At 39.0% G+C, this 25,914-nt stretch overlaps 1 protein-coding gene across 1 annotated transcript in view; it reads left to right on the forward strand.

The window, feature by feature from the left end:
- TTC23 (tetratricopeptide repeat domain 23) overlaps window positions 1-25,914 on the forward strand; it is a 93,509-nt gene that overhangs the window by 27,003 nt on the left and 40,592 nt on the right. Inside the window, exon 6 of the mRNA XM_008578537.1 lies at window positions 12,230-12,407. Coding sequence (XP_008576759.1) covers window positions 12,230-12,407 — 178 coding nt within the window. The remainder of the gene's footprint in view (window positions 1-12,229; window positions 12,408-25,914) is intronic.

Raw genomic sequence — 25,914 nt, forward strand, 5'->3', positions numbered from 1 at the left:
TCTGAAGCTATTTTGTTGGGGGTGTGGGTGAGGAGAGTTCAACAGTAGCATATCTTCTTAACCTATTATTTTATTGATCAGTATATCTTGTCCTTTTATGTCCTCTATATCAATATCTGTTATGCCTGATATTATACCCTAGCTTCTTTTGGTACAAATTTTCCCATAACGTGTTTTGTTTGGGGTTTTTTTTTTTTTTCCATTTTTCTTTAAATCTTCATTTGGGTTTAAATTTCCTTTTGTCCTGCCAATTTTATGTTTTTCTTTATCCTTACTTGATTTCTTTTGGATAAATATTTTTATCATTCCATTTTCCTATCCATTAACTTGCAGGGTATACATTTTTTTATTTTTCTTCTAGTGGTTACAATACAGTTTATCACTTATATCCCTGAATTATTAGAATCTCATTGTAAATTAGTCATTTAAACATGTCCTGGACAGTGCAAGGACCTTTGAGCATGCCAGCACTCTTTATCCCCTTCTGCCTGGTGCTGTGTTGTCCTATACTTAAAGCACCATATATTGTATACCACAGACAAGCACAGAGAGGAAGAAGATATTTGTATACATGTAACTGACAAAGGGGTCATATCTAGAGTCTATAAAGAACCTTTATATATCAATGAAACAAAAATAAACAATTGAATAGAAAAATTGACAAGAGATTTTTTACAAAAAAGGATACCCACATAGCTAGTAAACATATTAAAAGTGATCCATCTCACCAGTCATCAGGGAAGTAAAAATTTAAATCGTAAGATACTACTACATTCCTGCTAGAATGGCTAAATTTTTTTTAAAAGACTGATAACATCAAGTGTTGGCAAAGACTCTGATATGCTTACTCATATGGAATGTATTTGGTATTAGTCCTTTAGAAAACTGTTTGGCATTTTCTACTAAATTTGAACATTTGCATACCCTTTAAGCCAGCAGTATCACTCCTAAATATACACCCCACAGAAATGCATGCATGCATCGTTTGTAATAGCCAAGAACTGGAAACAGCCCAAGTATTCACCAAAAGTAGAATAGGTGAAATAATGATCTGTTCACAAACACGATGTTTAGTGAAAGAAACAAGACTGCAAAGAATCTTACTGTATGATTCCATTCACATGACAGGAGAAGGAAAAGGGTTGTTAGTAACTAGAAGGGCTTACCAGTCCAGAATTTCTTCCTGCCCAGAATTAGATATTCTATCTTGTACAACAGGAAATATACAAACCAGAGGTCCAAGGTCTGAATTCTTTGCCTCTGTTGAGACCTGACTAATGTATTAGTACTTAATGTTGAGCAGTGTTGCTACAAAACAGAGTAGACTATACCCGGCCAGAATCTGGCACTTCCTCTAAGAATGCTTTCCAAATTAGCAGTACCAAACTGTGCCAGCAGATGGCGGGCCTTGTATGCATCTATGCTCATACCCAACAAGAATTTAAGTTAATGTTCCAGGCTATCCTACAAAGTTACTTTTGTCTTTAGCTGAGTTTTTTCAAACTTCGCTACTTCTTTTCATCTTGATTCTTCACCCTGACATCTTTACTGGAAAATACATATTTAAACTTCATGATTTTCATTCAATTACTTTGCTCCGTTTCCTCATTGAAATGTGAATATTTTGCCCAAACTGATCTGCTTTAGGAAGTAACAAGGCTTTGGTTTTGTATTTTCTGTAGTTATACTTGAACCACACGCACTTTCTCTTTTGCCAGGTCTTAGAGGTAGAAGGCCAGGATAATTTCTCAGGCAGCTCTCATAGCCTTTATGTCCCTCTTAAAAGGATATCTTTTAGTGTATCCTTTTCCTCCTCTGCCTCTCCTTTTATGGTGTCTCTCAGGCCAGGCTGGTGCCCTTCTCCTTGGGCTGACGGATGAGTGCTGCAGGGTGACTCACGCTCTGTGCCTTCCACCCCTGAATGGCCTGGAGCTTCTTTCCTTCAACCTCTTCTCCTCTGTTCCAGCCCTGCTTCATTCAACAACGATTTAATAACTTTGGAGCGTGAATCCAAATCAAGTGTTCCTGTGAACGCAGTTATATTATTTTAAATCTGGTAAAGAAAGTCATTAGCAAAAAACAGGCAAACTTTTCCCCAGTGTTAAGGATTCTTTTCCTCCGGGCTACTGATAGATAGATCCCCCAAAACAAATAATCGTCTTTATATATACAGGTATACATCACTGCATACACACACACACACACACACACACACACACACACCCCTTTTAAAATTAGCTTTCACTGTGGCATGACGAGGATGATCTGTTGTGACTGCTCCTCCAAAACGTGACTTTTCCCCAGATTTCTCTGTGACTGTTTGACATGTCATCTTCGGAGTCTTCCACAGCTTGCCTGGCAAGCGCGTTACCTGACATTGCTGTGCTGAGCTAACTCAGGCATAAGTAAACACTTTTCTTTCCTCCCAGCATCAACAGGACACATGCTGGGTATTTCTAAGCAGTGTGAAATGGTGTAGTGAAAACATGGGCTTTAGAGTCAGAAGCCCTGGGTTCAGATCAGTGTTCATTCAGATTTCCAGATGTAGGGATTTGGGCAGGTCCCATGCTGCCTTTAAGCCTCACTCTCTTCTTACATGGGAATGATGGGACATCAGAGGATTGCTGTGAAGATTAAATGGACACCATATTTAAGCATCTAGGTACATGGTAGACACTCCAAAACAAAACAAAAAAGGGGGGGGAAAGATATTATTATTGTTACTATCTAACTGAACATTATCTTTCTGCAGTTTCATCTCAGAAATGATTTTAAAACATGTACTTACATCACAGATTAAGGCTTTGTACTTCAAGACTGCAATATTTTTTCCTGTATTCTTTTTCCCCTATGACTTGAGAAGGCCAAGCTTTGTTGTCTTTGCTCTCATGGACCATTTGAGCTCAAATCTGATAATTGTATATGCTTATTTTTTTAAGCTTCCTTTTGTTTCTTTCTCTTGCTCTCTTGATACATTACAGTCACAAGATTTGGAAAGTGATTTTTAACACAAAGTTTCCAAAGAGGAAAGGGAATGGGGAAGGTTTCTCCCTCAGCCAGCACTTTGTGGAAAGGAGTAGAAGATGATGGAAAAGTAAAATGGCAAGTGTAACAGTGTATGTATCCACCTGCCATCACCTCGTTAAGATGGCAGTATTCTGCTTAGTTCCATATGCTTCCCCATAAATTCTTTCCAGTGAAATTTTTGATACTTCAGTTGCCTTTGCTTTTAAATCCCACAATCTTCCCTAAATTGGTCCAGTCAGTGATCTCCAAATCTAACTTTCACTTTGTGGTCTCAGCTTTTTTTTTTTTTTTTTTTTTTTTCCAGTTCTTACTGTCACCTGGAGGTCATTAATATCTGTCTAAGTTGATCTAAGTTACATTTTCTCTGCATTTATCTTTTGGGCATAAAGCCTCTGGCAAATGCTCACGTGTTGAAAGCCCTGCTTCTCCCTGGAGATGTCCTGCTGTTCTCCAGCAGAGACGTTCCCCTGTCACTCCTCCCAAGGGGCACCATGTGCCTGGAATGCTTCATGCTTATTTAACAAAGAAGGAGATCCCTTCTTTTTTCTGGCACTCTTCTAAATCCTATATTCCTGTGATTGAAGAAATGCTCTTCACTTATACAAAGTGTGACTTTAAAAAAAATCATTTTTTTTTAGTGTGGAGAAGCTAAGAAACCACATAGCACAGCTTACTTCATACACTTCATTTACTGTCTATTTCTTGAATCCACTAAAGCTTTAATATTTTAGAGCACTGCATTTTTGTCTTTCCCTCTCTGACACTGTGTCATTATAATGCATGCTTTCCCTAAACAAATAATAATGACTTAATATAATAGTATATATTAGTAGTATTAATATATAATATAACCATGGAGTAATATAGCTATATATAACATATAACAATATATATATTAGACAAAATGTCTCTGAGCCTTGGTTTCCTCATCTGAACACTGGTGTCCAGTGGGGTTGTTGTGAGAATCAAGTAAGATGTTCGTGAAAGCGTTTTGCAAAATGAAGCAAGCCTTACAGGTTAAATGCCTCTACATGATCATATTTTTTACTCCTCTTCCTCCCAACCTGCATTCTATGTGGAACAGCCCTCAGTTTGTTCTCATGTTGAAATGGACTCAGTTGTGGTCTCAGTTCTACTACCCTTATAAGATTTTGGAAAGTCCAAATTCCAAATAATTGGCAGAATCAGTCAAACTGACTGAAAATATTGTGCAAGGGCCAAGCCCATGGCGCACTCAGGAGAGTGCAGTGCTGGGAGCACAGCAGCGTTCCCGCCGCGGGTTCGGATCCTATATAGGGATGACCGGTGCGCTCACAGCACTCACTGGCTGAGCGCGGTGCAGCAGGTCTCAAAAAGGACAAAAAAAAAAATATATATATATATATATATAGTGCAAGTGAGGTAAGCAATTTCTTATCCAACTCAGCTTTTTAAAAAATTTAGAATAATTTGTTATTAGAGCAATACATATTCATCATTAAAAGTAAAAAAAAATAGCTAAATACAAATTAAAATATATATAAAATTAGATCCCTCACACCTTGTACGCAAAAGTCCCAAGTAGATTAGAGGCCTACATTTAAAAAGTAAAACTTGGATACATTTGAAAGAAAATATAAGGAAAAGTCACCCCATGACTTTGGGTAGGGAAGGATTTCTTAAATAAGATACCAAAAGTACAAATCAGAACAGAAAAGATAGAAAATTTGGTTACATTAAAAATAAAGCCTCCTGTGCATCAAAAGTCAGCATTAAAGAAAGTTGAAAGGCAAACTACACATTGGGAATATGTACAATGTATGTAATCAGCAAATACCTTGTTGCCAGAAATATGAAGAATAGTTATAAATTTATAAGAAAAATTCAAACAACTTAATAGAAAATGAGCAAAATATGTGAATAGATAATTCACAGAACAAATTTCAAATGTCTAGCAAGTGTGAAAAGATGTTCAACCTCACTATCAGGGATATGTAATTAAAAAACCATGAGATACAATTTTGCATTCATATGATTGGCAAAGGTAAGAAGACTGTTTTAAATAACAGCAAGGATGAGAAGTAACAGGAATTTACACACCCTGCTGGTGGGATCATAAATTGGTGGAAAGCCTCTGGCAAACCCAGTGAGGTTTGAAGATGCAGGTGTTTGTCAAGTAATATACCTCAAAGATAATCTTGCATATGTATCCATATGCAAGAGACATGTACAGGTATAAGAATGATCATACAAATAGCATTTATAGTAGTGAAAAATTGGAAGCAATTCACATGTTCACCCTCATGAGAATGGGTAATTAAATTAGGGGAAAGTCAGACAATTAAACACTACATGGAGGTTTAAAATGAAGAGACTAGAGCTACGCGTATCAATTGGTAGTGATATATCTCAAAAATACACATGTAATGGGGGTAAAGCAAGCTACAGAAGGAAACATAAAAAATTTTAAAATGTAAACAATAATACATGTTTTTATGGCTATACATTCATATAATAAAGGTACAGAAACATTCAGAGAGATTAAAAACACTAAATTCAACATAATAGTTGCCTGTAATGTGGGGGAAGAAAACAGGATGGGGAAGAATGTGTAACAGGCTTCCATTTATCTGAAATCTATTTTGCAGGCTTAGTAGTGTGTACATCAGAATTTGCATAGCAATATCTATACTTTTACAAGTCTAAATTATTTTATTTAAAAGACGAATAAATACAACACTCTGTTGTTTAGTGTGTACAAAGAATGAAGCACATTCTGCCCCTCACCCCTTGAGGTTGCTGTTGCATGCTGCTACAGGGTCCTGGCACTCACACAGCCAGAGATGGAGGCTGTCAGGCTAATGCAATCCACAATGAGTCCTCTGAAGTTCATTGAGAGTACACTATTCACATAAACAGAAAGGAAAAAGAAAATAAAATTACTTTAGTTTCATAATATATTTAATAAAAAAGGAATTGAGAGAGTGCTACATCAAGACATAACTAAATTATAGTCTTACTTCCTTCTCCAACTCAAAGCATCAGTCAATTTCAGGTACTCTTGTCTGTTTCCATTTTCTCATATGTAATGTTGGGGATAGCAATATTTTCTCCTTTCCATTTCTATCTACCTGCCAAGGGTGCTTTGAGGATTTATTATCTAATGTACCCATAATGTATTTGGTAGCTTTAGGAAACACACTAGATAGATGAAAAGACAGAGAATTTTGAACAACAGAATGTGGCAGTATGTTAATCTGGCAGGTCCACAACTTAAACCATGGCATATTTTATTGAATGAAAATATATCGACAGTAATTCTACAGAGCACAAGACACCATCTCATTTCAGACAAATTTCAGAAGATCTCACAGGGATGGAGACTTGTTTTAACATGAAATAAATAAATGCAATCTCTTCTGGTATTACTAAGGCAACAGAGAGTTTCTTTTTTAAAAGCTCTAGAATTTGGCAAGAATATTGAGCACCAGTAAAAAGGAAAGGTTTTGTGGGAATGTTGCTGATGATCACAATCTGATAAGAAACCAGTCCAGAAAAAGGACTAGTGGGATTTTCTAGAGTAAAACTTAGAAAAGATTTATGTCTGGGTCTCTTTACCACCCGGTATGTACAGGTAAAGGCTTTGCTCTGTTGAGTGCACTGTGAGGTTTCCATTCTGTGTTAGTGAATGTGATCCATGCCATGGTTAGGAATCTGGACACTAGAGTTTGATAGACCAGTCTGTGCTCTGCCACTTCCCCGCTGTGTGACGTTGGAAGTGACATCACTTCTCTCAGCCTCAGTTGCTTCATTTGAAAATGGGAATACTAAAAGTATCCACCTGGTAGGGAGGACTGGGGATGAAATGATGAAGTCTAAAGCATTTAGCAAGAACTGGACACAGAAGGTGGTCAATAATTGATAGCTAATGTGGTTTTATTTATTCATATATTTATTTTTATAATTTATTTTATTGATTAAATCAAAATTGATTATACATATTTTGGGGGTTCAACCTTGAGATATGTTAATCAAATCAATATTAGTAGCATACATGTTTTACAAATCGTAATTTTTCTTTATGCCCCTTGTTCAATCCCTCCCCATCCCCCTTTTCCTCCCGCCTCCCCCCTCTAATCACCCTAAATTTCTTCTCTCCCTCTGAAAGAATAAATGGTTACTCTGTTGATTTGCTGCCCAAATGATCTGTTCAATGCTGAGAGACATGATCAGGTACCCCAATACTGTCATAGAGCAGATGCCTCTTCCGTCACTCTGAAATGGGCTCTGTGGAGAAAGACATCCTCTTCTTTATCTCTGCTGGTGACTCTCCTTGTGTCAATGCACTCCAGTGGCTGGTACAGCAGCTACAGGGTCCTGGCACTCACACAGCCAGAGATGGAGGCTGTCAGGCTAATGCAATCCACAATGAGTCCTCTGAAGTTCATTGAGAGTACACTATTCACATAAACAGAAAGGAAAAAGAAAATAAAATTACTTTAGTTTCATAATATATTTAATAAAAAAGGAATTGAGAGAGTGCTACATCAAGACATAACTAAATTATAGTCTTACTTCCTTCTCCAACTCAAAGCACGGTCGAGGTGTCTAGCCGCCTTTGTGGCAGCCATGGTTATTGTGGTGGCTGTGGTGGGCCACCCACAAAGAGGAGATGTTTTTGGCATGCTCCTTGGTGCTGGTGGTGTGCCTGGTTGTGGAGAGTATTCGATCCCCGGCTCCATACCCTGGGTCCCTGAGTGGGTCCTGAGTCACTGGCAAGGTGTGCCTGGTTGTGGGATGGGGGTGTGGTCCCTGGCTGCTAACCCCGGGCCCCTGGGCAGGCCCCAAGGCATTGGTGGTGTGCCTGGATGTGGGAATGGGGTCTGGTCCCCGGCTCCAATCCTTAGGTTCCTGGGTGGGGCTCTGAGATGCTAACAGTATGAGTGGTTGCAGGTGGGAGTCCCGTCCCTGGCTCCATGCCTTATGTCCCCTGGTGGGCCCCAAGGCATTGGTGGTGTGCCTGGGCTGGAACTAATTTTTTGTCCTTTGCTTCTAACATGGGGGAACTTCCTGTGGGAACCAGTACTTGAGCTGTGTGGTTTAGCTAAATTGCTGCTTTGCTGCTGTTTCCCTAGGGAAGGCTTTTTGTGCAGCTCAGGGTTTAATGGTTGACCTTATAGGTATTTCTGGCTCTCCAGATACTCAGAGCACCTGGGTTGTGTAAAAACTCTGATCTGGGCCTGAGTTTTTTCATCTTACCACACCCAATGCAATGCTGCATTCCCAACCAGTCTCCTCTGAGTGGTCCAGTGCTGATTGGGGTGCAGATCGGCTGTCTTTGCTGTATCCCAGTGTTCTCCTAGTGGGCCTGTCTCCTCCACCGCCCGTGCTCCAAACACTTCCCATGGGACAGGCCCTGCGCAGGTCCCTTGCGTTGACTCACCAGCCTCTGAATGGCTCCTCTTTTTCAGCTGTTCTGGCTCCTCACTCCTGCGTGGGTCCACGGGAACCCTACCAATGGTCTTGCTTTCCTGGGGGCCTCCAAGTAACTCCATCTAAAGGGCACAGCTGCGACTTCTGCCAGCTCCTGCTCCACGCACTCCAGCATTAAAGTGGCCACAGCCCAAAACACTGAGAGCAGTTTTTTCTTTCTCTCATCGTGGTTTCTTCCTCCTTCATGAGTTCCGTAGGTCTCTCCTCCTCTTCACCTGAGCTCCAGTGGCCCCAGCTTGGCTGATTTTACATTTTTATAGTTGGAAATTCATTGATTTGTGGGAGAGAGTGATGCTGTGGACCGTCTATTCTGCCATCTTGACCAAAACCGGAAAAAAAGATGCTAGTGTGGTTTTAAAAACTCATATATTACATATTTATATGGAGCTATGTTGTTCCATATTTATATTATATTAATACCATTAATATATATTATTTTAGGTCCCACAGTCTTTTGTCAGGATGCTCAGTCTACAGCTTGGGTTTTCTCTCCTGCTACAGAACTTGCAACTGGTTGCTGTGTCTCTCATTCTGTATTCCTTTCTATAAAATTTTCTCTGAGAGTCATGTATTTGAAGAATGACTTTTTGATACCTGAAAAGGTGATGTGGCATTAACTTGGAGTGCTATGCTGTGCTTTTGGCTAAGGTAGTTAGTAGGTGACTACAGATTGTCCGTGGTCTCCACCATTACAAACTCCCAAACACTTTTCTTTAGTGTCCTATCTCAGGAAAGGAAGAATTGTTGATATATGAATTAGTGCATGCCTTGCTATTGTTTTCTTTTTTTCTCATTTGTGAGCTTGGTTACTAAGACTTGAATATTGCTTTCTTTTAAAACAGTTGCCCAAATGAAATCATCTTGGTGTTTGTATTTGCTTTATTACTCTTCTGTGACTTTTACAGGCAGCCTTGGAAACAAAAGACCCGTTCTTTACTTCCCTGGCATACTCTGGGTCGTTTGTGAACATGAGAAAGAAAAAAGATGAAGATTTTTTCCCTTTTGCTCAGATATCTATGGCATTGTCAGAATTCTCTAGGCTAAATTAGGTGGAACAAAATCTGAAGTCATTTTGAAAGTATGTGACTTTCTATAGATTCTAGACCAGAGGTCAGCAGACTTTCTGTAAAGGCCCAGATAGTAAATATTTTAGGCTTTGTAGGCCATATGGTCTCTGTGGCAACTACTCAGTTTTGCCATTGTAGTTCGAAAGCAGCCATGGATGATATGCAAACAAATGGATGTGGCAGTGTGCCAATAAAACTTTATTTACAAAAAACAAATAGTGAACAAATTTGGCCCCAGACCATCATTTGTTGACCCCTGTTTTCTGTTACTTAAGCTTTGTCTAGCAGGAATCTAATTCTTTGGCTACATGATTTCTTACCAACCATATGTTTCAGAGCTTCTTTCTATTGCCAAAGATCCTAGTGGGTTTTCTCTTCAAAAATAAAGAATGATATTTACAAAGCTAATGATTACCCACTACATTCTAAGTTCATTCAGAGTCAGAAGGGAAGCAAGCCCAGTATTACTAGACCACCTATTAATCTCTTTCTTTCCAAGGTTAGAGTAGGTGCAAGCTACAACCCTACTTGGTCCAAGAACATGTAGATCCCTGACCTCCTCCTGTGTTTTAAACCTCCTCACAGTTGTAGAAGGTATCCAAGTTCATAAACTGTTCAATCAGCATTTTATTTCATTATGGCCATCCAGACCATAGATCTGAAAAGTGTCTTACTTCTATCACTTAATTCCTTTGGAAAGTAAATATAGGTGTGAAAAATACCCAGTGATTGAGTTGAAAATAAGACCTTTTCTGGGGTCTCTTAGTCACTTTCTCACATTATGTCTCAGTTTACCCATGGACAATTTGGAAATCATAAGACCTTTTTGTATTACAGATTCTGGGATGGAGAGTAAATTAGTCCGTTTTGTGTTGCTTATAACAAAATACATGGAACTGGGTAATTATAAAGAAACATAACATTGATTGCTTACAGTTTCTGAGGCTGAAAAGTCCAAAGTCCATCTGGTGGTGGGACAGTGACCCAGGGGGCTCACATTGCAAGATGGTGGAAGCAGAGAGAGCAGAGAGAGTGCAAAAGGCAGACAATCCTTTCCTTTTAAAGCCCTCAGAACCACACCCCTGACCACCATTTTTAATCCATTCACTACTGCAGGGTCCTACAATCCAATCACCTCTTCAAGGCTTCGCCTTTCAATTACCATAATAGGATTTCCTACCCTCTTAGCGGTCACAGTGGGGACTAAGTTTCTAATAGGGGCCGGCCCGGTGGTGCACTGCTGCAGTGCGCTGCTTGAGAGCGCGGTGGCGCTCCCGCCGAGGGTTCGGATCCCACATACAGACCGGTTCCCGCTCACTGGCTGAGCGAGGTGTGGGAGCAACACCGAGGGTTGCGATCCCGTTGCCGATCCCGGTCCGGTACCGGCGTGACACTGAGGGTTGCGATCCATTGCCGGACATGAAAAAAGACAAAAAGGAAAAAAAAAAGTTTCTAATACATAAAACTTGAGGGACACAATTCAAGCTTCAGGGAGTTTTGGGGGGACATAATTCAATCCACTGCAGAGGGCAATATAGGAGGGACTGCTGTCTTTCATTATGAATTATGTACCTAAATTTTTTCCATGAAAGAAGTTTCTAATAGTTTTAGTAAATATTTTGGAGAGGATTATTTTTAAATATTTATTGTGTTTGATGAACAGTATATGGGGATACATTTTTTATGAGATACTTATCCTAAGAAGCTATAATAAGAATATATTCCCACTGCCACCTTATAATTTTTAAATTAGCATTTTCTAATATAAAAGTAATAAACTTTTGTAGAAGGAAATGCTAGCATTTAGTAACCATCCTTTTGACATTTGTCTGTGCACATGTGTACATGTAGATAAAATTTTAAATTTTCACATGCATGAGATGATATACAAAATATTTCTGTAACCTTCCTTTTTACTGAAGAATATAGAATGGATATACTTCTGGGTCAGTAAATATGGATCAACATTAACCTTAATGGCCACATGGCATTCCACAGTATAGATTAAGTACTTACTGTAACCTCCCCTATTAGTGCATTTTAAGTGCTTTGTACTTTTCCACTATTATAGAGAATGCTGGGGCAAATATTCCCATATGTATCTTCTCACCCTGCCAAAGTATCTCTTCAAGATAAATTCCTAGAAGTAGAATTTGCAGAATTATGTGTGTGTGCATATATACATGTGTGTGTGTGTGTGTGTGTAATTCTGACACAGAAAAATTTATGCCCATGTCATATTCTCCCAAATAGTTAATGAGAGTGCTTTACATCCTCACCAATACTGGAAAATTTCTATAATTTCTTAACATATCAGTTATCAGGATCTCAGCATCCTTTATGTTTGCTATTGTTATTTTCTAAAGTATTTTATACTTTTTAAATTAACACCTACATAGCACTTACTATGTGTCAGAGACCTTAACTTACAGATGAAGAAACTGTTGAACAGCTTGAAGGTTGTACATCTAGTGAGTGGTGAAGCCATGACCTGATCCTTCCTGGTGATTGCAAGTTCATCCTCTTGGAGGAAAAGCTTAGCTGGTACGGAAAGGAACCTGGATACCAGGAGTCAGAGAGTCAAATCCTTACTATCAGACCACCTATATTTTCGGTATTTTATATTTTAATTGTTTTTAAAATAACCCCTTTGATTTTTTTAGGGTGTATCGAGGTCAGAAGAAATTAAAAGAAGCTTTGCCCTATTATCAAAAGGCTTTGGAATATGTTGAGATCAGTAAAGGTGAAAACTGTCTTGAGTGTGTACCAGTATTGAGGGAATTAGCAGGTGTAGAGCAAGCCCTAAGATTCCACGACGCATCCATCAATCATTTCTTACAGGTAAGCTGCAACACACTGGCCACCAAAGCTGTTCTATACCCAATGGTTTTCACAGATACAAGTAGCATAGCAACCCTGAAAATGCCTGGCTTTGTCATTTGCCCTAGATAAGTAGAACACTTGAAGTAGATGTTAAAGATTTTCTTTTTAGATAGCCAGTGGGTGAGAGCCAGGGACTGGTCCCCTGTTACCAGCTGCACAGGCCACAAACAGCTTGACACTCCCTGAAGGTGTTTCTTCTCATATTATGTGCATAATTTAAATAAAGTTTCTTTGTCCTTCAGTATTTATTTATTTAGAGCTTATCTTACCAAACCAATTAGGACTCTCTTCTACTACACTCTAAAATTCTGCCTGAAGCTGCTTAGAGTTGCATCTGTTAGCTGCTATTCTGCCCGTCATTATAGGATTCCTTAGTGAGTGTGTCAGTCAGGGTTCTCCAGGATATGTGCATATATACATATACGTACATGCATACATACATACATACATACATATAGACAGAGAGAGAGGGGGAGATTTGTTTTAAGGAATTGGCTCATGTGATTTTAGGGACTGGCAAGGCCTAAATCCACAGGGCAGGCTGGCAGGCTGGAAATTTCTATGTTACGGTCTTATGTTCAGGAAGGATTTCTATGTTACAGTCTTATAGCAAGATTCTTTCTTCTCCAGGAACCTCAATTTTTGGCTCTTTAGGTCTTCAACTGATTGGATGAGGCCCACGTATAATATTGAGGATAATCTCATTTTCTAAGTCAATTTATTATAAATGTTAATCACATCTACAAAATATATTCACAACATCTAGACTAGTGTTTGACCAAATGGCTGGGCTTAGCCAAGTTGACACATAAAATTAACCATCTCAGTTAGTTTGATATCTTTGTATAGTGTCATCTGCTAAAAGCACTTTTTTTTCCTGAGAATTATTCTCTGTTAAAGTAAAATATAGAGTAGCCCATTCCTGTTGTTTCAGATGAGGTATAATGACATGGTACTGAGAGTACCTTATTGATACTTCTTTTTACATTTGACAATTTCTATTCCCATTCAGTTTGTTAGAGTGCGCCATTCTCTCACTTTATCTGGATTATCTCTTTTAATCGTTATTACCACTCTGTGACAGATTATTATTTCCAGTTTATAGATAAGGAAGCCGAGAATTAGAAAGGTTGAATGATATGCCCATGAGTACACAGCCCAGACTCAAAACCAGCTTTTTTTGGAAAGATTATCCCAGCTGATAATAAAAAACCTGAGAGTGAACTGGGTAGGTTGTACCAAGTGTGACAGTAGAGAGACCAGTTAGGAGGCTGCAGAAGTAGTGAAAGCTGAACAGATGGTGGTTGACCTAGGATGGAGACAGTGGGGACAAAGAGAAGTAGATGGACTTGAGAAAAATCTAGGAGTCAGACGTGGAGATTGATTGGATGTGGGGAAGAAGGTAGGAAGAGTCAAAGGTGACCCCCAGGTCCCTGGTCTGGACAACCGAGTAGATGTTTGTGACCCTCACAGTGGGGGGACAGGTGTGTCCACATGATGGAGACAAGGCGAGCTCCCTTTCAGAGGCTGAGTCTGAGAGGCCCATGAGGCGTGCAAGTGTAAATGACAGTGAGGCAGTTGGATCATTGGGATTGGAGCTCGGGAAGTTGGTCAGGAAGCCACCTGCTTCTACACAGTGACTGCCTGGGGAGGGTCGATGGAGGGAGAAGAGGACTGATGACAGAATCCTGAAGAACTTTGCTGTTCATCCATGAAGTAAGGAAAGATAACCTGGCAAATGAAACAGAAAGGATTTGCCAGAAAAACAGAAAGACAAGTAAAAATGTCACCTCTTTGATACCTGAAACTATTATGGAAGACATGGAGTTGTTGAGAGGATCAGAGAGTTAATATCTGTGAAGTGCCTAGTACAGTGCCTGGTACATAGTGCTACATGTGGATTTTCTACAATGTGTCTCTCTCCTTTCTCCCCTTTCCTTTTCTTTTTCTTTCACTGATGACTTTGTTGAGGGGAATATTGGTGCAATGATGAGGACAGAAATCAGACTATAGTGAGAGAGATGAGAGGAAGCAAAAATAACAAGTGTAGATACCAGTTTCAAAAAACTATATCATGGAAAAGTACAATTGAGAGATAAAACGGATCTTTCCATGAATTTTTTGAAGTACCCTCATATATTCAGAGATAATTATTTATATTTAAATCATATGAAAGTATACTGAATATATCATGTCCCTTTGTCCTTGAGTACTTCAATGTATGTTTTATGTGAACAGGGATACTCTCTTAGGTAACCACAATACAGTTACCAAATTCAGGAAGTACAGCATCGGTACAGGTCATATGCCATTTTGTCCATTGTCCCAGTTCTGTCCTTTATGGCAATTTTTTCCCCTCCAATACACAATCCAGTCCAGATTTAGTTGTCATAACTCTGGTCTTCTTTAATATAGACCAGTTTCCCACCCAGTCTTTGTGTCTAATGACACTGAAATTTTAGAATATAGGCCAGCTGTTTCACAGACTGTTCCTCAGTTTGGGTTTGTCTGGTGTTTCCTCATGACTAGATTCTGGAGATGCATGCCCAACTAAATAGAACAGTACGAAAGGATATTGTATCTTCTTGGGGTATTGAATGCAGAAGCACATGATATCCATCTGCCCTTCACTGGTGACATTAATTTTTATCACTATTCACGATGATGTATAGTTTTTTCACTATATAGTAACTATTTTATTCCTTGTAGCTAATAAGCATTCTATAGAGAGACATTTTTAAGACCATATAAATATCATGCTTCTCATAAGAATTTTCCATCTAGGTTTAGCATCAACTGATGAATGTTTCCTGAACCAGTCTTAACTGTGATGGTTGTGAAATAATGATTTTCCATTTTACCATTTCATCCACGTTTATCAGCTGGCATTCTGCTGTTAGGAGTGTCCTTCTCTCTCCCCACCAAGTTATTTATTTGTCATCTATACGTTTCCTTTTTTCACTTAATAATATATCCTGGAAATTGCTTTATAACAGTTCATAAAAATCTTTCTTATTCATCATTATTCACGGTATATTCACTATCTAATAGGCATAATAATACATTTTGTGTATGTGCTATGGTTTTTTTTCAAATAGCCTCCTATGTTTGGGCATTTAAGATAGGTTTCATTATTTTGCAGTTATTTTCATATTGTTGGAGTCAAGTCTTCAGAGTAAATTACTGGATGTGGGCCTGCTAGGTCAAAGGGAACATGCATTATTGGCAGTTTTATTTTATTGCAAAATTGTATTGGTAGTTTAGTCTTATTGCTAATTGTACTATATTGCCAAATTGCCTTTCATTTGGGCTTTTAACATTTGTATTTCCATTAGCGATGCATGTGAGTGCCATTTTCCCCACAACCTGTTCCAACAAAGTGTATTGTCAAGCTTTTGACTTTGTTCCAATCTTATGGGTGAGAAATGACATCTCAGTGTAATTTTGATTTGCATTTCTATTTTTTTTAATGGAGCTGAATGTCTTTTCACCTGTTTAAGGCACTTTAATATATTTTTGTGAATTATTCACATCATTTGCCCATTTTAAATAGGATTTTTGGTCTAATTTTTCTTAAATATTAAAAGCTTTTTTATATCTTACACATATTGCCCCTTTATCTATGATATATGTTGTAAATACTTTCACCCAATCTGTCATTATTTTTAAATTTTGCTCATTTTTATTTTATTTTATTTTTTATTGAGACAATTTGTATACCATAAAATTTACCCTTTTAAAACGTATAATGTAGTGGCTTTCTTATATTCATAAAGTTTTGCAACCATTACCACTATCTAGTTCCAAAACATTTTCAAAAACCCTGTATCTTTTAGCAGTCATTCCTCATTCCCTCCTCCTCCCATCCCCTGGCAACCACCAATTTACTTTCTATTTCTATGGTTTTGCCTATTCTGTATATTTCATATAAATGGAATCCTATAATATGTGGCCTTTTGTGTCTGACTTCTTTCATTTAGCATAATGTGCTCAAGATTCATTCATGTTTAGCATGTATCAGTATTTCATTCATTTTTATGGCTGAACAATATTCCATTACACAGATGTACCACATTTGTTTATCCATTCATCAGTCGGATAAGCAGTTGGGTTGTTTCCACGTTTTGGCTATTATTAATAATGCTGCTGTGAAGATTTCTGTACAAGTTTTTGTACGGACATATGTTTTCAGTTCTCTTGGATGTAAGGCTAGCAATGGAATTGCTGGGTTATATGGTCACTCTGTATTTAACTTTTTGAGGAACTGCCGAGCAGCTATTTTCCAGTGCGGCCTCACTCTTTTCTATTCCCACCAGCAGTGCATGAGGGTTCCAATTTCTCCACATCTTTACCAACACTTGTTATTGCATGTCTTTTTTTTTTTTTTTTAGCCATTCTAATGAGTGTGAAGTGACACCTCATTGTGGTTTTTTATTTGAATTTCTCTAATAACTAATGCTGTGCATCTTTTTTGTATGCTTATTGGCCATTTGTATATCTTTGTTGGAGAGATTTCATTCAAATCTTTTGCTCATTTTTTAATGGGATTATTTTATTTTTATTGTTGACTTTTAAGAGTTCCTTATATATTCTTGATACTAGATACTAGACCTTTCTCAGCTTTGTGATTTGTAAATATTTTCTCCCAACCCATGGGTTGTCTTTTCACTTTCTTGATAGTGGCCTTTGAAGCACAAAAGTTTTTAATTTCGAATAAATCCAATTTGTCTATTTTTTTTGGTTGTGTTTTTGGTTTCACATATAAGAAACTGCCTAATCCAAGTTCATGAAGGCTTACATCTATGTTTTATAGTTTTTAGTTCTTACACTAAGGTCTTTGATCCATTTTGAGTTAATTTTTGTATATGGTGTGAGGTCGGGGTCTAATTTCAGTTTTTTGCATGTGGCTATCCAGTTGTCCTAGCACCATTATGGAAAGGACTATTCTTACACCATTGAATTATCTTGGCACCCTTGCAAAATCAGTTGAAATCAATCCATTGAAATCAATAAATGTAAGTGTTTATTTCTAGACTCTCAATTCTGTTTCATTGATCTATATGTCCTTATGCCAGTATCACATTGTCTCACATACTGTTGTTTTGTAGTAAGTTTTGAAATAAGTAAGTATGAATCTTCTAACTTTGTTTTCCTTCTTCAAGATTGTTTTGGTTACTCTGAGTCCTTTGCATTTTTATGTGAATTTTAGGATCAGCTTGTCAATTTTTGCAAATTAAAAAAAAAAAATCTGGGATTTTGGTAGGGAGTGCATTGAATCTGTATTTCAATTGGAGGGGGTTCTGACATCTTAACAATACTAAGTCTTTCTTTTTTTTTTTTTTTGTCTTTTGTCTTTTTCCGTGTCCGGCAACGGATCGCAACCCTCAGTGTTGCCCCCGTACCGGACCGGGGACCGGCAACGGGATCGCAACCCTCGGCGTCGCTCCCGCGCCTCGCTCAGCCAGTGAGCGGGAACCGGTCTGCATGTGGGATCCGAACCCTCGGGCGGGAGCGCCGCCGCACTTCCCAAGCGGCGCACTTATCCAGTGCGCCACCGGGCCGGCCCATACTAAGTCTTTCAACCAATGAATAAAAATAAATCTATATATTTAGGTCTTCTTTCATTTCTTTCAATGATGTTTTATAGTTTTTAGAGTATAAGTTTTGCACTTTTTTGGTAAATTTATTCCTGAGTATTTTGTTCTTTTTGATGCTGTTGTAAATGGAAGTATTTTCTTAATTTCCTTTTCTGATTGTTCATTGCTAGTATATAGAAATACAAATGATTTTTATATGTTCATTTTATATCCTGCAACCTTGCTGATCTTCTCCATTAGTGCTATTTTTTTTTTTTTTGTCCTTACAAGGTTTCTTAATTTGTTCAAATTTGTCAGTCTTTCTTTTTATTACATTTAGATTTTGAAGGGTTTTCCTATACTCGGGTTATAGAGAAATTCACTCATTTTTATACTACTTGAAAAGTTCAAGAAGTGACTTTTCTTGTTTATTATTGAGATTAATAAAGTTTAGAGAGTGTTTTAAATAAATAATTGCAGATTATTATTATTAAAGAAATAACTTTATGAAATAAAAATATCATTGGATTTGAAGTCACAAAATGTGGGTTGGAGTACAGACTATTCTGTTTACAAGCTGTTTGATTATAGGCAAGTCATTTAGCTGCTCCACAAAAAAAAAAAAAAACCCCACAAAAGACTGCAAACCTACAAAAACCTACAAAAGTCCACTTCATAGAACTGCTCAGGGATTCAAAATGGAAAGTGCTTTGTGAACCATTAGGCCTGCTCCCAGAATAAGCTATATTTATTTATTAACAGTAATTAATAAACTTTTATCAATGCTCCTTTTTCTTTAGATTTACCTAAGATACAGAAAGGTGCAGTGTGGCCACAACTCTCGGAGGGAACCCATGTCTAAAAGCCATTTATTAAGTACACACAAAGAGGTTTTGTTTTTTTCCTGTTGTTTTTCACTTTTCATTCCCTCAGAGTGAGAGAAACACCCAGAGAGAATAGACGTTTTCTTTCCTGTTGAATGTAGAGAAGTTTCAAAGTATTTTAGGAACTAACCCATTAAATTGGAGAAAAATAAACCTAGTCCTGTAGAGCCACCAGACAAGGAAGGCAGAGTTCCAGGAACTGAAGAAGGAGCCGTCATCCACCCCATCCGTCCCTCTGCAGTGGGGGTCTGTGAGAAAACCATGCAAATGTGATTGCTTCTGAAAGTCCTCATGGCAGACTTTGGCAATCAAACCTTATTTTCCCATCCAAAAGAAAAATCACAGGATTTCATTTATGTGAGTGAGAGTACATTTCTGGGCATGTGCTTTCAAGGGGGATAAATTAATACTGCACTAGCTTGGACTGCTTTCCCACTCTCTGACACTTGAATTGCACGGCTCTTTTTTCAGTTTTCAGGGCAGCTCTGCCACTCAGTAGTTCCCAAATTTAGGAAATTTTGATTTGCAAAGTATAATGAAATCATTGAATTTATCAGTTGCTCTACTTAAGGCTTTGGGATCATAAAATCTAGCTTTGTGTCCCAGCTCTGGGCATATTATTGGCCTTGGTCAGGCCTACGGTGACAGCTGCTTAATGCTCACATGTGGCTCCCGACAGGTGCAGACTACTCAGCAAATGGCAGCGCTTCTGATTGGCTCTTATTATTTGCTGTGTACTTGATATCAGATGCAATTCATTTATTATAAGTAATCATACTAACACTATTTTAAATTTTAAAAATATCTGAAAATACTAGCTTTGTTTAAAATTAGAAAAAATGTAGAATGCAATTACGATTTCATTTATTACAAACATTTTCTAAGAATGACATAAATCTAGGTTCCATAAAGGGAAAGATTACTGTTTCTTTTTATGTAACATCTACCTTTTATAAAAATGATATGTACTCTTTATTTTTTAAAAAATCAAGCCATACAGAAAAATACAAAGAAATGAGCTACAAGTCACCCCAGACCTCCCTCCCCAGAAACAGCCAGATGTTGAACGTCTTTCCTCTGCATGTGTACAGATACACACAGACTAGGAGACAAAGAGAAGAGAAGTGATTAATTCGACAGCATAAAAAATGAAAAACTGCTCTGTGACTATATATCATAAAGCCAAAATATAAACATCAAAGAGGAAAAAATACAGAAAGAGTTCTATGAAATTTAGATTAAAAAAAACAACTAAATAGAAATATAGACAAAAGATAGGAATAGAAAATTTACAGAAGAGGAAACACAAATGGACAATAACCATACAAAAATGACCATCAGCCTCACTTGTTATTAAGGAAATGCAATTTAACTATCTGACCGTTGTGGCGGGAGCCTAGAGTGGGTCATGGGAGGTGGAGCTTGAAAGGGGGTGGGGCCAGATTATGATCCGTGTCTGTGTGTGTGTGTGTGTGTGTGTGTGTGTGTGTGTGTGTGTGTGTCTTTGTATTCACATATCAATAGTTCTGGAATGATATATAGGAAACTGTTCACAGTGATAAGCTATAAGGAGTCAGACTGTGAATGGGGAGACGAAAGGGTGAGGCATATAGACAGAAGGGAGGGAGTATTTTTAATTTTAATTGTTTATTTTTCTCTACCATTTAAGATTTTAAAAAATTATGTGCAGGTGTTGCTCTTATCATTTAAAAATCTAGTTAAGTTTTAAGAAAACACATACTTATAACCAAAAGAAGAAGAAAATGTAAGCCCCTGACACATCTATTTTGGTGTTGACCCTTACAGAGAATAGGGTTTTTCCCTCCAGACCTTTGGAGGAGCTAAATTTGACAGCTGGAGAGCTGCCACCGAGGACTTTCTCTGACTATTAAAAGAAACTGGCTTAGTCCAGGGCCCTCAGAATTCGGTTTTCCAGTGCCCTCTGCCACCAGCAACTTCATGTTCATCTAATTCCCCCAGGGATAACCAGCTCCATCTTTTTCTTAGCCAAGGTTCTCCAGCTGCCCCAGGCCCCCATGGAGTGAGTGGCCATGAAAGCCTTCCCACTGGGCAGGGATCGGGGGAGGAAATGGAGTGTCAACCTCGGGCAGCAGCACGACCCTGTCTCGGATAAAGCCTCAGCTCAGGATGCATGGTGGAAGGCCAGCTTTGGCAGGGCTGAGAGGGAAAGGTATGCAGCTTCACAGCTGGTCAGTCGTGAAAGAAACACAGCAAGCTCACACCTCACAATGACAAATGGACTTAAGCTTTTGTTGCACTAGGCACCAACTTGAATCAAAGCAGAAATGTAGACTCTTGGAAGACGCCTTTGCACCTGCTCCATCTGCCATTCCCTGCTTTTCTCCCCTCTATGGCACCCTCTAAAGCTCTCAGACACTGCTTGGGTATCCACATATTGGTATCTCGCTCTCTCCCTAGACAGCCCACTCCATTTCTGGACAGAGTCCACTATTTAGCAACCTCTTTCTCTGACCCTTGAAAAGTCCTTCATTACATTGATTAGAAAATCATCATTCTGTAATTTCTACTCTCTCAATAACCAGGTGTTAGACTAGGAAAGTATACAATTTGGAATTACAGGCCTTAGTCTGAATCTTTTTTCTGCCCCTGCCCACTGGGTGATCTTCAGCCAGTTGTTTAATCTCCTTGAGGCTTCATTTCTCCACCTATAAGTTGGGCTGTTTACATCACTCTCACTGGCCATTTTGAGATTGAGTGAGCTGGTGTATGTAATCCACTTAGCACCACATCTGGCAAAAGATGTGTTGGTTCCCTCCTTCTCTCTGTCCCTCTCTGGTGCTAGCCCTCCACTTTCCAAAGAGGTCCTGGCTATTACCAAGTTGAAAACTTCTATTGTCTTCCCCGTGAATGTTCTCATCTCCAGGGTAAATATATTCAGTTGGTCCACAGATGTACCTTGAGCAACTGGTTTACTCACTCCCCACTTGGCTGTCAGAGAAGAGATTTCCCCCGAGTCAGTGATCCCCTAACCATTATAAATTGGGGGAAAAATCTATTGCCACCCCCAAACCCACCCTATCCCAAAGAGCTGGGATTCTACAGTCAGACTCCTCCCAGGGTTTTAAGTTGAGTGTCTACGTGATGGGATCTGCCTGCGTATGTAGACATATCCTCTCATCTTTTTTACTCATCATTGAGCTTTCTCTTCAAGAAATATTACACATTCTACAAATCCAGGGAGTCAGGCCCAATTAGATAAGAGTCTGCCAGCTCTGCTCTGGCTGCAACTATTGACAGCTGGATTGGTGCTGAGGAATCGGTGGTTTCCCCCAGAAACGCACACAAGGCACCAGAATGGAACTGCTGCTCTGTCCTTTGGCAGGGTTGACGTAGTTGGTCTTGTGAATGAGTTTTTTCAATTAACGACCTCATTCAATGTGGGATATTAAAGTTTGTTTGTTTTTTAAGTCAGCGAACATACTAGCAGCCTGATAGATTTGGGAATATTGGTCCTCATCAGCTTTGAGATAGAGTTGATAAACATATAACTATAAGATATTGAAAACAACAAAGGATGTGAGGGGAAATGTGAGCACTGGGGAGATTAATAAGTAATAAAGAGAGGTGAGTGCAGTCCAGCTGCAGATCCCCAGAGGTGCCATTACTTGGGCTCCTGCAGAAAGCCAGGAGAGGTAGGCAGGAGTTCTATAATTCTGCTAACTGGGATTCCAAGTCCTTAAATGCTGTCAGATGCATGTAGCAGGGACATTTATATTCTCTTAGCAAGTGAAGCATCATCCCAAGGTTGTGAACAGCCACTGAGTTTGGAAAGATCGTGTAATCTCATCACTAGTTTGTCAACCTCCTTTGCACTCGCCGCTCCCTGAGGAGGCTTCACTGCCCACTCTGGTGCTGTGGTTCTCAATCCGTGTCACCCTGAGCCCTCGTGTTCCTTGGAGGTTCTTCTGAGGCAGCCAGGGGGGAGCAGGCAGGTGGGCTTCCAGGTCCCCTCCAGCTGCGTCAGTGAGAGCAACTCCACTGTTACCTGCTGTGTATATTAGAGAACCACGGAAGATTTTGTTTGGAATAAAAGTAGTTCATCTGCTTCACAAAAGAAACTTGAAAATCAGTTGTGCCATGGCGTTCACATCCTTTTGCAAGTTGCTTTCTCTCCTCGGTGGTATGCTTTGAAGTGTAATCATGTTAATATATACAGATAGAGTTCAATCATTGTAGCATAAACCAGAATATATTTGTTCCCCTGCTTTTGGATATTTAGATAGTTCCTCATTTTTCACCATGTCAAATAGTGCTTCAGTGGAGTGAGGGCATTTTCGATATGGACAATGGACAGTGCACTCTGAGCTGGACAGAGGGAAGGGACAGCAGGAGGGTACAGATGGCTAGTGAGAATGTGGGGGGCAGTGCAGTAGAGGACCAGAAGCTACGTGGACGTAATAGAGCCAGGGCCCCAAACAGTCAAAGTGGGTCTGAGCCAGAGGATCCAGAGGTAGCACACGTTTAGTGATGACAAGGCCCAAAGTATGACCAGGAGACTGGGCAGCTGAGGGTAGAAAGGAAGATAAATCAGTCAAAAACCAAGAGGCCCAGGTGATAGCTGGGTCATTTGCTGGATACTTTCATTTGCTCCTTCAGCCCCACTCCGCATCCTTCTCAGCCCTGCTCTTAACCCCAGAGGCTGATCTTTAAGTACCATATCAGTGCCCTTGCCCCCAACTGAGTGGCAGAGGGCCTGGACCCTGGAAGGAGAATGGAGCCAGAGGATTCATTCCGCAGCTGCTCCTGTCAAGGTTATGGCAGGCGGGCTGCATCCCTACCCCAAAAGCCACTGCGCCCCTCCACACAATTCATCTTTCTTTCTTTTTTATTGAAACATAATTATTTATACATAGTTGTGGGGTACAGAGTTGACTATGGGCATTTGTGCACAATATGTGGTGATCAAATCAGGATAATTAGTATATTCATCCTTGCAAAATGTAATCGATCTTTGTGTCAATTAACCAATTTCTTTCTAACCCCCCATCCTCTCCCCCTTTCCCACCTCTACTAACCACAGTTCTGTTCTCCCCTTTTGAAAGTTCAATGTATTATTGTGGTGGTTGTATCTTTCTTTCTTTTTATTTGTTTTTTTTTTTTAGCTCCCATTTATGAGTGAAGACATATGGTATTTCTCTTTCTGTACCTGGCTTATTTCACTTGACATAATTTTCTCCAAGCCCATCAATGTTGCTGCAAATGACAGAATTTCATTCTTTTTTACAGCTGAGTAGTATTCCGTTGTGTAAATAAACCTCATTTTCCTTATCCAGTCATCCATCAATGGACATGTAGGTTGGTTCCATATCCTGGCTGTTGTAAACAGAGCTGCGATAGACAAGGGAGTGCAGGTATCCCTTCAACATGATGATTTCCATTCCTTTGGGTATATACTCAGTAGTGGGATTGCTGGATCATACAGCAATTCTATCTGTAATTGTTTGAGGAACCTCCACACTGTTTTCCATAATAGCTGCACCAATTTACAGTCCCACGAACGGTGTAGGAAGGTTCCCCTTTCTCTACATCCTCACCAGCATTTGTTATTCTTTGTCATTTTGATAATAGCCAGTCTAACTGGGGTAAGATGGTATCTCAGTATGGTTTTGATTTCCATTTCCCTGATGACTAGTGATTGCGAGCATCTTTTCATGTACCTGTTGGCCATTTGTATGTCTTCCTTTGAGAAATGTCTATTAAGCTCCTTTCCAGTTACAGCAAATGTGCCCACCTCCTTGCTTTAAGTCCCGGATGGTAAAGCACCTTGCCTTGGGGTCCTGTGCTCGCATTGTTGGGTTTCCTCTGTGCAAAAAATCCTTTTATTGGCCTCTTTTCCTCTATTAGCCTGCTTACATGTGCCATCTCTTTCTTGCCTGATAGGCACAGACCAATCTCTTGGATACTGAAAGCACTGAAAACGATGACAGATGTAGAGATAGAGAGGAAACTAGCAAGCCAGGTGCTAAAACCTAGTGAGGGTCAGTGTCCGGAAGTTTACATAAAGTGAAATTATCTCACATTTCTGTAGTTCATCTGTGAGCTCCTTTAAAACCAAAATCCCTGCCTAAATTTTTTTGTGAATTCCTAGTGTTAGTACAATCTCTGGCATGAAGAAAGCACTTAAAAATTAAAATAAATTGAATAGGACTGAATTAAATTAAACTGAATTGAAATGAATTTTCCTGAATAAATGAGATGCTGATTTTGCACATTTTAAACATCATGGGTGTCCCCCTCTAACTCCATCCAGCATATGGTTTTTAAAAACTTCATGAATATCAAATAATAAATTAGATCAGAGACTGAGTTTCTGAAATGAAAAATGAATAATGAATGTTTGCTTCTATTAGCATCTCATAGAAAAATGTTAAGGTCATGTGATAAATTCAGACGCCCTAAAACTTTCAAGACCCACTTTCTTAATATTGTGAGCATTTTTGCTCTTGGGAAACTTCATGTTCTGTCTCCAAGGCAAAAAGCAGCTTACAGTACTTTCAGAACATGTAATTATTTATTTGAAAATAATTTTGATCGACACATATCTGTTACATTTCCTTGAATTAGAGTATTGAGTACAAACAAATTATAAAGTCTTTTTTGAATCTGGGTTTTAATTAATCCAAAATACTGTGTGTGAAGTCTTTGTAACAATATGAGGCAAACCTTTTCTGGCATCACGCAGTGATTGTTCTCAAATAGTGGATTGTAGAGGTAGTTAGTCAAGGGGGAAACCCAGAGTAAACTTGCATTTGGACTTTCTTTGGGGGAAAGGGAGGTTCCCTCTCTTTTTTCCTTTGTCCAGACACCAAACACATAATAGTTTGACTCTATCCCTGTGACTACCATCGTCTATCCATACATGAAGTTGCATTTTGGTATGCCCATTATTTGAAAAGCATTTCAAGTCAGAATTTAAGATTGGACCTTTCATGCCAAATCAAGGACAATGACTAATTTGGGGTT

This window comes from Galeopterus variegatus, unplaced genomic scaffold, assembly GCF_000696425.1.
Source record: "Galeopterus variegatus unplaced genomic scaffold, G_variegatus-3.0.2 Scaffold75, whole genome shotgun sequence".
In the NCBI taxonomy this organism is placed as follows: domain Eukaryota; kingdom Metazoa; phylum Chordata; class Mammalia; order Dermoptera; family Cynocephalidae; genus Galeopterus; species Galeopterus variegatus.